This window comes from Talpa europaea (assembly GCF_964194135.1).
Source record: "Talpa europaea genome assembly, chromosome: 5".
NCBI classification, from domain to species: domain Eukaryota; kingdom Metazoa; phylum Chordata; class Mammalia; order Eulipotyphla; family Talpidae; genus Talpa; species Talpa europaea.
In genome coordinates, this window is record NC_140071.1 from 21,428,836 (window position 1) to 21,447,058 (window position 18,223).

The 18,223-nt window shown below is 43.0% G+C and overlaps 1 protein-coding gene across 3 annotated transcripts in view; it reads right to left on the reverse strand.

Annotated features, from left to right (window-relative positions):
- Positions 1-17,693, reverse strand: part of OXCT1 (3-oxoacid CoA-transferase 1) — a gene marked incomplete at its 5' end in the record, with an annotated part of 133,339 nt that extends 115,646 nt beyond the window's left edge. For all 3 annotated transcript variants that reach the window (XM_084233777.1, XM_084233778.1, XM_084233776.1), the window contains 3 exons: positions 6,625-6,715; positions 8,026-8,134; positions 17,616-17,693. In XM_084233777.1, coding sequence (XP_084089903.1) covers positions 6,625-6,715; positions 8,026-8,134; positions 17,616-17,693 — 278 coding nt within the window. The remainder of the gene's footprint in view (positions 1-6,624; positions 6,716-8,025; positions 8,135-17,615) is intronic.
- Positions 17,694-18,223: the final 530 nt, after the last annotated feature.

The following is an 18,223-nucleotide window of genomic DNA, read 5'->3' on the forward strand; positions in this document are numbered from 1 at the left end:
TTATTCAAAAGAAAACTAAAGCCTAAATAAACCTAAGTATTTTTTTTTTTTTTTTAAGAGTGCACTGGGGAGAATTCCCCAAAGGCTAATAACACACTTGCCCACTAGAGGGCTCCAATTCACAGAAGACGCACCATCTCTCTGGGATGCTACTACTTCCCCAACTCTCATACATAGTACCTTCCCCATCTTTACTCCTAATTAATACCTACCTCTGTTCTTCAGGTTAACACTTCTAGTCCCCCAAACTCAGCCCACCTGAGGCCTTGCCCATGGAATCCAATGGCAGCCTGGTGCTCACAGATCTTCTCAGTGAAGAGATGGAGTAACCTCTGATTTCTTCCACCCTCCACATCAACTCTGTCAGGAAGTCCTCACTCTTCAAAATCTATCTAGAATCTGACTATTTTTTCATTGCTTCCTCTGTGACCTGTCCCATCTTTTATTCTTGTCCCCTACAATCTACTCACAAAATGAATAGCCAAAAATATAAGTATAAAATGGTCACCTGGCCCCTCTCTGCATCCTGCTCAGATCACCCCATTGTATACTAAAACCTGCCCCTCCACTTCCAGGCTCCTGATCCTCCTTTCTCCATTTGTTCCCCTTAGCACACATAACCTTTTGGGGAAAATTTATAATATAAATATATAAATCTATATCCCACATAATTAAATATTAGAAAATGTAGCTATTTGTTATGTTGTCTGACGGTCCATGCAGGCAGGGGTCTTAGTTTGTTTTGTTCACTGTTGTCCCCCAAGCATATGCAATACATAAGCAAAAATTCATTTGTTAGATGAATTTATTGCTCAGTTCCATTCTACCCCTTCTCACTGGTTCCTCACTAATAAAAAAAAATCAAGGGGGCCTCCCTGGTGGCACAAGGGGTTAAGCACAGCTCTGTAAAGTTATCAGCAGCCTCTTCAGCACGAAGAGGCTGGCCGGGGAGCAACCCACATGGCACAGCAGGCCTCTCCTGTCTTGCCTGCACCCCTCAGTAGTGTGCTTCAGTCAGTCTGCCTGTTCTGCTCCTCACTGTCTCTGGTGAATCCTCTCGCCACCTGCACCTCTGACCTGTATACCAGTTCTTGTATGCATAAATAAATAAACCTTTCAAGAAAAATGAAAATCATGGCCTCCCTGGTGGCACAAGGGCTTAAGCGCAGCAGTGTGAAGCTATCAATAGCCACTGCAGCATGAGTTCATCCCCAGCTGGCCAGGGAGCTACCCACATGGTGCAGCAGACCTCTCCTGTCTCGCCCATTGCTCCCCTCATCAATGTGTTTCAGTCATTCTGCCTGTTCTGCTCCCCACTCTGTCTCTGGTGAATCCTCTCACCCCCTGCATCTCTGGTCTGTACCCCAGTTCTTGTATGCATAAATAAATAAATCTTAAAAAAAAAATGAAAATCAAGTCCTTCTGCTGCACACCCATCCTGAGCCAGGCTGGCTGACCTGTGCAAATTAAACCAGGGGACTCCCTTGCCCGCTAGCTTTTGGGTTGCAAAGGGCACCATCAGGTAGGTCACTCTCCTGAGAGAGGGAAAGGACCAGGTCAGGATTTATCTCCCTGGCCCTCTCCCTGAGAAGCTGCCGCACATGGATAGCCCTTCCCTTAAAGCTATCCTCCAAGACCTGAAGTAGCACCCTCCTCTCATCCCTTCAGACCTGGGGCTGGCAGTAATAGCCTCTCCCTTAGCCCTGCTGCTTTCCCTGAGCCCTGACCATTCCTTTAAAAAGGGTCACTCTGGCAAACTCCCCTCAATTACCCAACATGAGAATACCACTGATATCCAAAGGAGTCTTGTCTCATACGTCTTAAGAATAAAATAATCCATGAAAGTGAACACAGTCCATTTGCTTTCTGTCGTTTTAAATATCTGAAACTTTTTCCAAGCAGTCAGTTTCTGTACCATAAATCAGAATGCTCTTGATCATTGATTGGCTTTGGAATTTTTCTAAACACATTCTCGCAGCTCTATTTGGCTTTTCAAACCATTATACATTTGAACTTGACTCTGTTTGGAGATGACCTCTCTGAATTTATTGATTTTGGCTCTGGAAACCACTGTGTATTTGACTTTTGCTGCATTTCTGGAATAGCAACCCAGCATGGCACCCTAGCCAGGATAAGCTGCTCAGCCTCACATACCACTGACTGGATAACAAAGTTAGTGTTTATGCTTAAAAAAAATGCTGCTGGACAGCTTGATAACAATGCACATATGGAGGAGTGACTATGTCCTCCCAAAGTTACATAGTTAACAAATTAAAACTTCATAAAAATTGAGGAGGGGAATCTGCCATATACTTTCCAGCTAACAAATTCAGCAAATATGCATCTCTTATCTAATGCCTCTCAGACACAATGGGTAAAGGAAGTCTCTTTTTCATAACGTAGGAGAAAGATATATGTGGTTATCTGTAAATGAGGAACATAACATTTCTGATAGAGAAACCTGTATATTAAATCATCTTTGCAGCTCTTTCTGATACTTCATTTTGATGAACTTTGCAAGAGATTATCTTGCTCACCTCCAGTAGCCTACATTTTGCTAGCAGATGAGAGAGAGAGAGAGAGGATATTAACCTTCCTGCAGCACAGCAAACTTGGGTTTCAAACATTCTAGCTGTCATAAGTCTAAAGCCAAGAATCCATTAAAGAGATATGCTAATGTGAAACAAAAAGATATTGCATGGAAGACATCAGTGTCCTAAAAACATTTCCTGAATCTAAAATTTCATTTCCAAATTTTCATTTTCTGAAATTTCATTCCTTGATTGGCATGTCTTGTCGAAATAAAACTCATAAAAATGAAGTTGCAACCACTTACCATAATGTTTTGCTTACTCTCATTTTAGACACACTTAAGTCTCAACTACATGACTGATATTTACACTGTAACATTAAGTATTGAAAGAAAAGAACATGCTGTATTTGGATATAAAGTCCATTTATGAAATAATTATATGAAACAAGTGAAATCCTCCATGAGCTGAGCACTCAAGTTCAAGTACAATTCCCTGGACGTGATTAACCCTTTCCAGCCAAAATAAACAAATCTTGGGGGAACACAAATATTCAGCCAAAGAGTCCTAGGTCTCTCCGGGGAGCCTGTCAGAGTCCTTCAGGGCTGCAGAGAGACCTCAACAAAGAAGAAAAAGGCACAGTAACAGGCCACTAGCTTTCATCTCCTGGTTCAGAAATCATTGGTACAAAACCAGAAATTTCAATTTCAATTTCTGCTCACTGGGTCTCATAGAATTCCTGTACCTCACTAGTACAGCATCCACAAGTTAAAGTATTGTAATCACACGCCTGGGGACATGAATATGATCAGATAGTACTGACTAGTCTTCTACACAGAACTGGGGCTGTTCTTAGAGTTCTCTAAATCCCCACCTTCAAAATGTATACTCTAACTACTCTTGTCGTCAGGAATGAACATGCTTATTCTCCCCTCAGAGATTTATCTGGTTAACATATAGTTACTGCAAAACCACTGGTTCATAAAGGATTATAATTCATATTTAAAGTCTTCCAAAAATCAGGGCCTCCCCTGGTGGCACAGCGGTTGAGCGCTGGGCTGCGAAGCTGCCCGCAGCCTCTGCAGCGCCAGTTCGATCCCCAGCCACAGGCGAGGGTCCCACATGGCACGACAGACCTCTCCTGCCACCCCGCTGCTCCCATCAGCAGTGTATTTCGTCGGTCTGCCTGTTCTGTTTCCCGCTCTGGCTCTGGTGAATTCTCTCACCCTCCCACACTTCTGACTGTACCCAGTGCTTGTATAAATAAATAAATCTTTAAAAAAAAATTTTTTTTAAGTCTTCCAAAAATCAATGAAAAGAATTTTCTTGATTTTTCCTACCTCTCTAATCAAATCTCATCATAGTGTAGGGTTGCAAACACCACCTCAGTGATGCTAGGAGGGTGGTTTCCCTCATGAAGACTAATGGTTAACCCTCCACAGCAAGGTGAATGGTATCACACAGCAACAGGTCTTCTTTTTCTTTTTCATTTTTTCTTTTAACATTTACCATTTTTTTTACATTTTTTAAGATAATATTTGCTTCCCCCACCCCCTCAGATTGAGTCCCCATAGAATCTCCTTCCCCAAGGCACCCCTGCACCATCACCACAGTCCCCTGTGCTCCTCCCTCCCTCCCTCTCACCGGTTTTACAAGTAAAACTTGTTCAAAACTAAAACAGAAATTTGGGAACCCTGAGTTTTGGAAAAGCTGCCAATTCAAGCAGATCTTCCGGCGAGCCCTTTTCTAAATAGAAAACAGAAAGTACTTCTCGTTCTAAATTCTATTTACCCAACAATTCAAACCTTATCATTGGTTCTCTAATGAAGCAATGCTAAGTTTTCCTCATTTCTCTGACTCTAGTAACTAAATGAAAGTTCTCATTGCTGTAGACCACTAGGATTTAAACTCCCCTAACTGAGAGAATCAACTGTCAATGACTTTGCACTTTGTGTTCAAAGAAGTTTGTTGTCAATACCTACTCTGCATCAGTATACTCTGTATACTGACATGCACCCTCTCTTGGAAGCATTGAGTTATCAGGAAAACCCAATGGAACACCATCAGAAGTATTTTTGATAGATAGATCATCAGTTTGAAGGGCATGGGATGTGTTTAAGAATTACAGTTGATCATGAGCAAAATCTCCATTTACAGAGAAGTTTCCTCTTTAAAGTGAGGAAACTGCAACAGATCTCTACAACCCTATCCAGCTCCAAAATTCAGTGACTCAAGAGTTCACAGGCTCAGCAAGCAGGAAACACATTGTTAGTAACAGGAGTGGCCTGTAACATGTATGGAAAAGAAAAATGCATTCATTGTACAGAAAAAAGGCTAAGTCTCCAGAGAAATTCAGAAAGGGGCAAGACCAGTGATGTCTAGGCAAGAAGATAACTGGATAAGGTTTCTCTGCAGATGTGTAACTTGAGTCAAATCCTTCAAAATGGGAAGATGTGGATACACAGAAGAGGTGGCAGCTTCTTTCAGATGAAAATAAAGCAATGAATACAGTCAGCAAAGGAAAATGGGCATAAATGTAAGATTGGTTTTGCTTCCCAAATAGCCTGTGCTATTATCCTAAATAGCATTCATGATAATAAGCTAAATTGAGAATTTAGGTTTTTTTAAAGTTTTTTTAAAGTTCTTAAGACCTTTAAGGTCTTTCGTTGCTAAAAGAGCTGATTTACTATTTTGTGCAAAAATGGCCTTTTCCTACATAGCCAAATATATCTTAATGGGCATACCATTATTGAAATGTAATGGCTTAGTGTAGTTCTTTTTTATCAAACATTGGTTTGAAACACTGTGTATGATCCAGGGAGTAGGTTCACACCTCCCCAGATGTACATCAACACACCCCACTGACCACCAGAGTACCCATACCCCTTTGTCATATACCACTGAGCCACTCACCTCTTTGTTTCCCTTCTTTATTCCCCTCTACTAGCCTAATTCTGTAGTCATATTTCTAAGCTTTCTTTTGGTTAGATTTGTTAACTTCTTTGTTTTGTTTCTCTGTATTCCACATGTGAATGAATGATCACATATTTGTCTTTTTCTTCCTGGCTTACTTCACTTAGCATAATCCCCTCCAGTTCTATCCACATTGATGCAAATGGCAAGAGATCTCCTTTTTTATAGCTGAGTAGTATTCCATCATGTATTTGAACCCCTTCTTCTTAATCCAGTCATCTGTCCTTGACACTTAGGTTGTTTCCATAAAAACTTCACTATTGTAATAGTGCTGCAATAAACACATGAGGGCATCTTTCCTTCAAATTAATGTTCTTGCATTCTCTGGATAAATGCCAAGGAATGAACTGCTGGATATGGTAGATCTATTTTTGATATTTCGAGTAACCTCCACATGTCTTCCATGGGTGCTGGACCAGTGCACATTCCCACCAAGAGTGTGCAAGTGTTCCCTTTTCTCTACACCCTTGATGTTTCCCTTTTTTTTTTTTTTTTTTTAATATGGACCATTCTCACAGGAGTGAAGTGGTATCTCAAAGTAGTTTTGATTTCCCACATGCTAATATTTTTTCATGTGCCTGTTGGCCATCTGTGTGTCTTAGTTCTTCTGCCCTTGTATGGTTTAGCATTGATAAGTTTGGGGTGCTAGTCTACTGTCTTAAGTGTTAGATACATATCCTTCTCCTATCAAAACCAACAACATTTTTGATGATTAATGATAGTCTTTATTGATCATCTAGAAAAATAGCATAGCAAAAGAAAGAACATGAAACAGATCTCAAGTTGATGTAAATCTTCCTTTATAAATAATTCTCTGTACTAACACACATCATCAAGGAACCTCTAAATTTTAAAATGGTTCAATTTGAAAATATATATTTTCACTTTAACAATGTATTTGGCACTTAGAAAAGAAGTAAAATCATGTAAGTCTGCTTTAATTATCATTATGAAGGATTCTAACAAAAATATTTGAATCAATGTTAACTTCTACACTTCCGCTTGTTAAACATTATCGCTCATGTAAATGGGGAAGTTTTCATTTCATTGATAACCTTTGTTTCTTCATTGAAACAAACTTGTTTCTTTCAAACCAATTGTTTTAAAAATATGCACTTACCCTGCATTGTTACTGACTGCAGTTAGCCCTTTCACTCCAGTCTTTAGTAAAGCTCCTATAAGATTCTCGGGAATGCCACATAACCCAAAACCTATAATAATCCAAAAAGATAGATAAACATTTTGTGAAGAGAATAGTGTTCTTGCAGTTAAATATGCATGGTAGTCTTTCAAAAAATAAGAAAAAATACAAAATGCATTATTAGATCTACAAAGCAAAACACACAGACATGTCAGAAGCTCAATAAATGGTCATGTATCTGTTTCCAAAGTTTTGTATCATTATACAGCACCAGACATCACTGTCAAGTCCTTGATTCATAAGTATAAAGCCAAGTGCAACCAGTTAACATGGCTAATCATTGTTCTTCTTGCAACTAACTACATACATATTATTTTATAATTCAACCCCCAACATTTGCTTTTCCAAGTGTGTAGGTTTTAGGCACCTGAGTATATCCTTCAGAATTGAAGGCCTAGGCAAATGACTTTTGTTTCTTTACATGTTAGACAACTCCTCAGAATATTAATATAAAATCACTGGTGGCCTAGGGGTTAAGTTGCTATGGCCTGAGTACGATCCCCAGCCAGGGAGCTGACCCACATGGCGCAGCAGACCTCTCCTGTCTCACCTGTTGCTCCCGTCAGCAGTGTATTTCAGTAAATCCACCTGCTCTGCTCCCCATTCTATCTCTGGTGAATCATCTCACCCCCCACACCTCTGGCTATACCCAAGTTCTGGGTTCTTCTACACAAAATAAAATAAATAAAAAATTAAAATAAATAAAAATAAAAATAAATAAATAAATAAAAATTAAAAATAAATAAAATAAAATTATCCAATGACTTAATGAAAAGGAGTCCTAAACATTAGACTTGATTCCTGTGACCAAAGCCTAGAAAATCAAACAAATTTATAAGAATCAGACAGCATGTTTAATGAGTATGTGATGATGATAAAAGATATTCCAAACAAGAAGCATCAGTGGATTGGGGGTGGGGGTCAATAATAGACAAGGTTTGTAGGCCCCCTATTTCATGAAATGAACAAAAGGAGCAGCCAGGTATGGACACATGAGATCAATGCAAAGGTTCAGAATTATATGTAATTCCCAAAAATCTAGGGATTTTTCAATATTACTACTAAGACATCACATTTATAGTTTCAGCTTATCAAAATAATAGGAAAACACAAAAGGAAAGGAAACATAAAATACTTTCAGGAAGAGGATACTGTAGTAAAATGGTAAGAGGAAATGTCATAAATAAAAAATGAGTAAATATAATTAAGTAATAAAATAATTGGCATTTCTAATCTATATAGCTTTGCCACAATAAGTGCCTCACTTTGCTAAAAACACAGGGATGCTACCATAAAAAGGAAAATACTGCTAGTACTCACCTCCAACCAGTATTGTTGCACCATCAGGGATATCTTTCACAGCTTCCACGGGGTTCGTATAAAATTTGGTATGGTGACGTGTGCTGGTTGAAAAGTAGCAAACACATCCCTACAACATATAAAAAAAAAAAACACTTTTAAGTGAATAATCACTTGGGGATTCGCCTTTACTTTGCACTTACAGGACTTGACTCAATTTTTATGCATACAAGAATATTTCACTGTCGCCTGTTTGAGAAAAAGAGAAGGGTAGTAAAAGGTCATCTTAAAACTAGAACAGACAAGCACTATCCACAGATTATCCATATGATCAGCGTTTTCTATTATCTAAGGGGAAATCCTGTGACACTTGTAGCCATTCAAAAGAAAGACAGTGCATTGCCAAAAAATGATGACTCAAAATTTACAAAAATGATGTCATTAAGCATGATTTTTTAAAAAAACTTCAACCTTTCATTTAATTTATAAATATTTTCTGAGACCATGCTATGTGCCAAGTCTGTGCTATTTATTTACCAGTCTCATGAGGATTAAGACATGACTGCTGCTCTCAAGAATGTTAAGTACAGTGAGCACAATGTAGTTGGACCCCTGACTCAATCTTGAGTGTTGGAGAAAACCTAAAGGGACACAACAACATACAAATAGACACACGCCCCTCTGAGGTTTAAAGTTTACAGATGCAGGAAAAAAGTAGCAAACTGTCACCTATAAAGAGGCAAGCCTAGAATTATCACGATGTGTACTATCTGCTACAAAGCGATTGTCTACTGAGTATGTATGATCAGTTTTGAGCTGTTTCCCTCTTTATACTTCATTCACAACATGAACAGAAAAAAATTAGAAAGCTGACTGACTTGCAATCACTCACTCATACCCAAAATCACCACCTCTCCTTAGCCTCAAATATACACTCAGCCTAAGACAAGAACAAATCAGGAGATGGACGCCTGACTCATGAGATGTTGTCGTTTTCACAAGCCCACAGTGCTCAGCTCTCATCCATGGCCTATCAGACTGGAGGAGGTGTCAGGGAATTAGCATGAAATAATTTCTAGCATTCTTTTCTTCCCCTAAAAATGTCTATTAAAAGTGCTAATTAGTATAAAAGGCTGTAAGAGAACTACACTGAAAGTCAAATGGGATCTGTAAAGGTAGAGGTTACATAAATGACTTTTGTCCCTTTAAACATCCACCTTGGTCAAGGTCATGTGAGGAAAGAGGTATACCCTGGCACCCTGCCCCACCAAGGGAGAAAGAAGTAGAGTTAAAAATAGACAGGGAATGCACTACAAAGAGCTTTCTTCTCTGTTCTGTCCTCAAATAGCAAAGATTTATTTGATTCGGTTTTGAACATACACATAAACAAATAGATTTTTAATCTCAGAAATTAAACATTTAGTAGTTGAATAAAGTTGAAGATACCGCCTAGAAAACAGAAAAGAAAAATACATAGATATCTAATCCAACTAACTTACTTTACCAGTTAAGTTTCTGAAGCCTAGAAAAAACTTGTCCTTTACCCAACACAGGGTGTTAAAGTAACACTTGAAGGCAGGTTTTAGCCTTCTATCCCAATGTGCCACAATATGCTTCTACCACAATATGCCCCCTCCATGTTTTTTGAAGGTCCTCAATCTTATCCTTCTATTTCATTATTTATATATAACAAATCTTTATGAGTGTCCAATATTTTCACAAATAATGCTGCTGTCATTATCTCTGCTTAAGGGTGAAGATAAGTTATTATACTCTATACCTTAAGCTCATACAGTGTTATATAAATAATACAATGGAACTGAAAAAAATAAAAGATACAAAAATTGAAATAAATCCTAATTTTATCTCTTACCCCGACTCCCTCAAAAAAGGAAAGGTATGGTTGGGACTTAACAGGAAGAGAAGGAAAATGAAAGTATTTGGTCTATACATAAATAGTTTGAGAGGGTGAGGTTACCTTGAATTATTTATCCAGACTGAGAAACATGAATCCTATAGAAAGGAAGTCAAAAAAAATCTCATTTCCCCTACAGACCCCAAAACAGACCCTACAGACTCTTTAGATTCACAAGAAAAAAATAGAATATAGGTACAAACTTACAGGAAAGTAATTCCTTTAACTGATAGCATCTTCATTATTACTGAGAAGGTTGTCCCACACCTCAAAAACATATCTCAGAAATATTTTAGAAAAGACCCAATTGTTTCATATTTACCCAGATAACCAAAAATTAGAAGCAATAAAAATAACAGAAGTTTCTACGGGGCATTAGAAGAGCTCATGGAAATGAATTTATAGGCATTCAATTTTCATTTTTCAATTTTTACACACTTGGTTAACAATAGCTGTTGACATTTGTCATATCAACATTTGTTATCTATTTGCTGAGAAAACAAGTGTGGCATAATAGGTCACACTTCAGTGCTCTTCGTATCAAGTTACAGTCTTTCAAATGCCAGTTTAGTCACAATTGTGTGAACCCGAGAAAATCAGGTCCCTTTTGGGAGGGAAGAGGGAGATTCATTTTGTGCTTATGAAAGGATGATAATGATTTTCCAAGTATGTACTAAGGATTAAATAATGATGGAGGGAGAAGCACTTAGTCTGTTCCTGAGCCTCAGAAGATCCCCAAGGGCATATTAGCATCCCCCAATGGGCAGTAGATGAATTTTTCATTGATTGTTATTTAGTTGTCTTTTTTTTAAAGATTTTAATTTTTTTTGCATAGAGGAACTGGGGTGCAGGCCAGAGGTGTGAGGGGTGAGACGATTCACCAGAAACAAGAGTGGGGAGAAGAACAGACGGATCTACTAAAATACACTGCTGAGGCGAGCAGCGGGCGAGACAGGAGAGATCTGCTGTACATATGGGGGTTAGCTCCCTGGCTGGGGATCAAACTCAGGCCATTGAGGTGGTAGTGCTGAGACTTAACCCCAGGCCACCAGGGAAGTCCCTTTAGTTGTCATTTTTAACTCTCCCCTTAAACACAGACACACAGATTTTGACAGGGGGCTCAGAGGAAGGGAAAAGCACCATACCTAGTATAGGAATCTGTACGCAAAGCACAGGCTGCACGTACAGATATAACTAATGATCAGTTTTCTTTAATTTAAAACTCTTGCTTAGAATTGGGATTCCTGCCCCAGAGGTGCCCGAGTGAGTGCCGGACATTGACGCCATGGGATATACCAGGGTCAAGATAAACGGGAGGCTGATGGCAAGTTCTGGGCGCTGAACATGGTGACTATCAGGAACATCAACTGGACAGGCTGTTCTGATGGGCTGTTTGCTTATGACTGTCTTCATCTAACCCATTACAAAAAGGCCAGCTCCAGATGAGATGGCAGAACAGTCTCTTCAGGGTGCTCAGCCCACTGTTCTCACAGGTCAATGGGCAGCCATCTGAAAAAATAAAAGCGCTTTTTGATTCAAATCCTGTCTCTGCTAATTGGCTTTGGGTAGTGACAGGAAGCAGAACTCAGCTCTATTCCACTAACAATCTGACAAAGATTTTTTTTTTAACATGGCCCATCCTGAAGAAATTAATCCATGTGAACTTTGTTGAGGGTTTTGAAAAAATTGGATCCTGGTTTTAATAGTGCTTTTTCAAGTTTATTTCATTTGCAATCAAGGTTTGTCAATCTAAGTATTCAGAGACCGTTGGCAATGCAGCAGTGTGAATGCAGACTGTGGGGCAAGAGGAAACAGGATGTCTGAAGCCAGTTCATCAGAACGTTTACAGTAAATCTTCAAGGCCTGAAGTCCAGAGGGAAGCTTAGAGTCAAGCACAATACCCCAGTGGCAGATGTTGGGTTTATCCTATTTAGGTGCCTCCTCTACGCCCACTTTCTGTCCCCACATTCCCTGCCTTGGGAATCAAGGAATAGCCACCAACACTTTCTAAGATGAAGGCAGGGTGGGGAAAAGTATGTCTCTGGTAACACCCTAAAAAACTGACTTCGAAGTAGAGTTCTAAACTGCTCATAAATTACTCTTTACCTTTAATATATTTTAAATACTAACAGTGATATGAAAAACCCAAGAACCATCTGCTACAAAAATTAAATGTGCAAATAATTTGCAGAGGCTACCTAAAAGAGAGGAGAGTGATAAACTGTACAGCTTTGACATCTATTTTTTCTGGGGATAATTTTTTTCACCAAGGTCTTCCTTTACACTCTCTTATACCTTCTGCAATTTCCTTTTATTGTTTTCATTAATTTCTGCTCTATTTTTTTTTAAGATCTATTTATTTGTGCATACAAGAATGGGTGTACAGGCCAGAGATGAGGGGGGTGAGAAGATTCATCAGAGACAAGAGTGGGGAGCAGAACAGGCAGACTGACTGAAATACACTGCTGAGGGGAGCAGCGGGCAAGACAGGAGAGGTCTGCTGTGCCATGTGGGTTGCTCCCTGGCTGGGGATGGAACTTGTGCTGCAGAGGCTGCGGACAGCTTCATAGGTTGCATCTTAACCCCTTGCGCCATCAGGGAGGGTCCTCTGCTCTAACTATTGAAAAAGGAAAATAAGGTTTCACTACCAAAGTGTAAAACACAATAAAAATTCTGACATGCCAATTTTTTTCAATTCAATCTAATTCTTTTAAAATCATCCTGTGTCCTCTACTTCCAATTGTTACACTTCCACCTTCCAGATCTGATTCTATTACTGAGCCCAAAATTTCCCTCAAGATTTCATAATCCAGAATGTCGTTTCTTTCTAACCACCACAACCATTATTTTGTTCACCCGAATTTCTTTTTCCTGTCATTCAAAACTCTGGGATTTAATGAAAATGCACTTCATTTTGAAGATCTTTCAGGGCAAACCACAAAGCACACTGCCTTTTTAAAACAAATCTTATCCTGGGGCCCCCCTGGTGGCGCAAGGGGGGGGGTTAAGAAAACACTATGAAGCTATCTGCAGCCACTGCAGCATGAGTTTGATCCCCAGCCAGGGAGGTGACACACATGGCACAGCAGACCTCTCCTGACTTTCCTGCTGCTCCCCTCAGCAGTGTATTTCAGTCAGTCTGCCTGTTCTGCTCCCCACTCTTGTCTCTGATGAATCTTCTCACCCCCCTCATCTCTGGCCTGCACCCCAGCTCTTGCATGCATAAATAAATAAATCTTTAAAAAAAAAATCTTATCTTAATGATATGAAAACTGTTCAATCAGGTGATATTTGCCTTGTCCCCTAACAGCTAAATAAATCAGGACACAGAACAATTGATACTGCCCACTGCAGTATTAAAGTTTCACTCATAAGTGGGAAGCAATGATATACAACCTCACTCCAATGATAATGGCCCTAATCATTAAAAAAATAAAATAAAAAATAAAAAACAGAGACAACAAATGTTGGTGAGAGTGTGGAGAAAAAGGAATCCTCATACACTGTTGGTAGGAATGTCACTGGTCCAGACTCTATGGAAAACAATAAGGAGGTGTCTCAAAATATTAAAAATAGATCTATCACATGATCCAGCAATTCCACTACCAAGGTAGCTACCAAAAGAGTATAAAATCACTAATTTAAAGGCATATATGCACTCACAGTGTTCTATGTATAACAGCGAGTTATGGAAACAATCTAAGTGCCCAATGAGAGGGCAGTAGATTTAAAAGATGTTGTCTATATACACAATGGAATACTATTCAGCTATTAAAAAAAAAAAGATGAAATCTTGCCATTTGCCACAACATGGATGAACCTGGAGTAGATTATGCTAAGTGCAATAAGCCAGAAAGAGAAAGACAAATACTGGATGATTTCACTCATATGTGGAATATAGAGAAACAGAAAAAAGAACTGACAAAACTAAACCAAAACAGGCCCTAAAAATATGATTACAGAATTGAAGCTACTAGAGGGGAAGGAAGAGGGTAGGGGAGGAAGGAAGAAGGAGCCCAACAGCCTAAGGTGAAGGACATGGGCCCTTTGAGGGTGGGGCTGGTGCGATAACAGACTGATAACTGACTGATAAAGGATGTCCGGGGAGGTGTGCACTTAATCTCCTAAATCTTATACGGGGTTATAAACCAATGTTACCTCAACAAAGGGGAAAAAATGAGGAAGAAAGGCTCTATGGAGAGAGGTAAAGAGAATTACGGCATCAGATGATAACATGCAGGTGGAGACACACACAGACTTGCAAGGAGGAGTAAGGCACCACCACCAAGAGGAGGTGGGGTGTGTTGAAACATTTTAGCATTTCAGTGTTGGACCAATGTGGAATGTTCACCTCCAGTCAGCAACACCAACTACACACCTCTGATATGATACATCACAAGGAGATCCCAGGTAGTTACTGACACCAGACAGTTCTCCGTAACTTTATTTTTCAAAATAAGGCACATATATTATTCTAGTGCGGGACGGATGCTGTAAAGGATCACAGATGAAGAGGCCACATAGTCAGCCTAGTGGATCAGGAAACTTGAAGAGTTAAAATACCAATGAACAGGGTCTCCCGCAGCGGTTGAGCACTGGGGGCAGCGAAGCTGCCCCAGCTGTTCCCCGGCCACCGGAGGAGAGTCCCACATGGCGCGCAGACCTCTCCTGCCGCCCGCTGCTCCCCTCAGCAGTGTCCTTCAGTCCTTCTGCCTGCTCTGCTCCCCACTCTGGCTCTGGTGAATTCTCTCACCCTCCCGCGCTTCTGACTGTACCCAGTGCTTGTATAAACAAAACAAACAAACAAATAAATAAAACATGCCTCTATATATAAAAAAAAAAAAACCCAACTATTTGAGAAATCACCCTCCTTGAAATACCACTGTCCTTCATCCCTCTTTAAAAAAAAAAAAATACCAATGAACAGAGATGTGAAAATGCGGAAGGAAATCCCATGGAGAGAGGTTTATGAAGATCAGGCTGGTGAGGGGAGCTGGGGCGGGGAGTCAAAGGCCTGAAAGACCACAGGAAAAAGTTTCAACTACATCCTTTAATGAGGAAGAGCCAGCAAAGCTTTTGAAACAGGGGAATGTCACAACTCTCATATGATAGCCTGAGCCAGAAAGGTGGTAAGGGAACTCATTCATTCCTTCACCCTTTCTTCAAAAATATTTACTTTATATCAAATAAACCCTGGGGACACAGAATTAAAACAAAGCACTGCACAGAGTCTCTGCTTTGATGAAACTACAAACTTAGCAAGAATAAGTCACAAAATTATTACACAGACATCTGTAACCAAGGGGTGGAGAAAGGAAGAGAGGAGAGACTGGGTCCAAGATTTCTGTCTTACACACTGGGAGGCTGGTACTGTTAACCAGTTAGAAGAAACAAAACAAGGGAAGGAAAAAACAGTTCATGGCTGGTTATTTCAGGTCAAAAAGAGCCTGAGGTGCTGGTTATTTCGGGTCAAAAAAAGCTTGAGGTGCTAAGTGTGATCCAGGAGAAGTCAACCAGTGCTGGCAGATGGACGGCAGCTCAGGAGAATGGTGCTGGAGATCCAGGAAAAGATGGTTTCGAGGAAAAGGGGCAGATGAGGTACTAAAGGTAGTTTTATAATGACTTTTCAGTAATAATTTTTTATAACAAAGGAAACTAGAATGAAACGTTCCCCTTGCAGTAGCAATGGAGGAAGGAAAACCTAAGTCCATGCCAGTGGCTCTGAAAGTGCTATCCTTAGACCAGCATCAACTTCGCAGGAACCTGTGAATGCAGAGAACAAGCCTCCCTCCACCTATTAAATCAGAAACTGCAGTGCATGGACATTGCAGTCTGTTTAATAAAACCTCCAGGGAATTCTGATGAACACCCAAGCTTGAGATACTTGCTATCATTTAAAAAAATAAATAAATAAATTTCTCGTTGCACCTGTTTAATTATGCTTAGCAGAATATTTCTTAATACTACTTAAGTTCCAGCAGGGGTTCAGAGTGTGTGTTTCATGCAAGTGGTATGTAAGGATGAGTGTGAAGCAGAATAGGCCCACAATATCCCTGCCACCAAGAAACTTCCCTCTGCTTAAGACAACGTGTGCATGTGAAAATTAAATAAGTACACAAGTGTTACAGCTTAATAGAAGTAGAAGGGAGGAGTTAAGGGTTAAATAAACGGTAACAGTAAGGTCACTAGCGCTGGCGGAACATTGGAGAGCAGGAGACCATGACATATGATAACCAAACCTGAAAGGCGAGTTTGAACCTTGATAGGAACTTTCAATGAGAGACAGCAAACCCCATAATTGGTAGTTCACCGGCTAGAAAGAGGTTTCCTGAATTTCCAAAAGTGGCTTAATGATACACCTAGGCGGGGAAATGAGTAAATTACATTTAGGCAAATGAGTAACTGACGAGAGAGAATGCTGTTGACCTTGACCTGGGCCGGCTCAAGGGTATTGTTATGTTCTCATTTACATTCATTTCAGCACTAGCAGCAAGAGACTGAATGAAGGAAGGTCAGGTCCCCTTTTAATAGTGCTTCATGTATTCAGAGCTATCTGCAATTATCAAAATCTTCCAAGAGGCATCTGTAGGTAACACGTTCCAGATCTAAACGACTCCCTAGTGCTTAGCTAAGGGGCTCGCTGGCCTCTCAGCTCCCCGGGCTCCCAGAGGATCGGGACACGGTGAGGCAGCAAAGGGGCGAGGCACTCCTGTGCGCGAGCACCCACCGTGGGCAAGGCACGGACTATTCATTGAACTACCAAGTAAACTCATCACCGTTCTTTTCCCCTCCAAGGAAACGGCCCTCCGAGGGGGGGCACCTGGCGCTCGGGGCCAGTCCTGGGCTGCCAGGACTCCAGACAGGAGGCACCCCACCTGAACCTGGGTTTACGCACCGAGGCGAGCGCACGGGGCAGGAAAACATCCTGCACGAGCCGCGGCGAGCGAGCCCCGGGGCGCCACCCGGTGCAGAGTTGTCAGCACCCGGGGCGGAATCAGGTTCTCAGAGTTTTGAAAACGGAAATTCTCCAACCCGAGCCCCCCAGGGGCCTCGGGGAGGGACGCCGGCGCCCGCAGCCCCCGAGTCAGCGCCCTCCGATCGCCAGGCTCTCGGCTGGGCGCGGGAGACGCCGGGGAGCGCTCCACGCCGGGTCATCTCGGCCGCCGCGCGGGGCAGCGCCACCAGCCAGCGCAGGAGGAGGGGCGCGGCGTTCCACCCCGCGGCGCCCGGCATCCGCCCCCGGCGGGGAGCGCGCGCCGCGCCGCGGGGAAGCTCGTCGGGGACCCAGGGCCTCAGAGGCCGGTGCAAAGAGCCCCAGGCGGCCGTCACCCCTGACCCTCCCCAAACGGGCGCGCCGTCTGTGCCGCGTTCCTGCAGCCGAGACCCTCGCCAGGAGGGTGCCCGGGACCCGGGTGAGCGAACCCCTCAGGGCGCGCTGGGGGCACCCGGCGTCCTCCCGCCGCTTTCCAGCCTCGCCGCCCGCGCGCGCCTCGGCCGCGCCTCGGCCCCAGCGGGCGCGCACGCGGAACAAAGCCCCGGCGGCCGCCGAGGAGCAGCCCGCCGAGGGGCGCGCCGGCGCGTCGGGGCCACGGACGCCCGTTCCCAGGCTGCGGCCGCGGCGCGCGGGCCGAGGGGAAACGCCGCGGCCCCGCGGGCTTCTTCCTGCGCGGGGCCGTCCTCATCACCCGCGCTTTACCTGCGACCAGGGACCCCCGGAGCCGCGGGTGGGGGCGCAGAGGCGCTGCCAGGAAGAAAGGAGCCTGAGCGCCGCCATGTTCCGGCCGGGCTGCGGGCTGCGGGCGCGCGGGAGAGTGGCGGTTGGCGCTGCCGGGGCCGCCGCCGCGTCGCTGGAGGGCAGGGAGGGAGGCGCGCGGGGGGCGGGCTGGAGGCTCGACCGGGTGTTTGTGACGTCCTTGGGGCCTCCCCCGCCGCGCGCAGATGCTGCGACTTTGGCCAGACGCCCGCTGGGAGGGTGGGGGGCGGCCTGGACGCCCCGGAAAGCCCCGCGCGGAGGGGTCCTTGTGAGCCCCGCGTGTTGGCGCGCACTTGCCCACGCAGGCCCCTTGGACAGCTGTTTGGCTCTGAGGGGAGCAAGTGTCTGACTGCCCCAACGTCTGGGATGAGGCAAGGCCTAGCGTTCAGGGAACTTGTTAGTTTGTCCTGGCAGTGTGTGGGCTGCAAACGGGTACTCCCCGGGCGCCCCCTGTCCCCGGGCGCCCCCAACTACCCCCCACCCAGCCTACTCCCCACCCCCACGCCCACACACACCCCCCCACACACCACTCAGCGGTCCTTGTTCTTCCT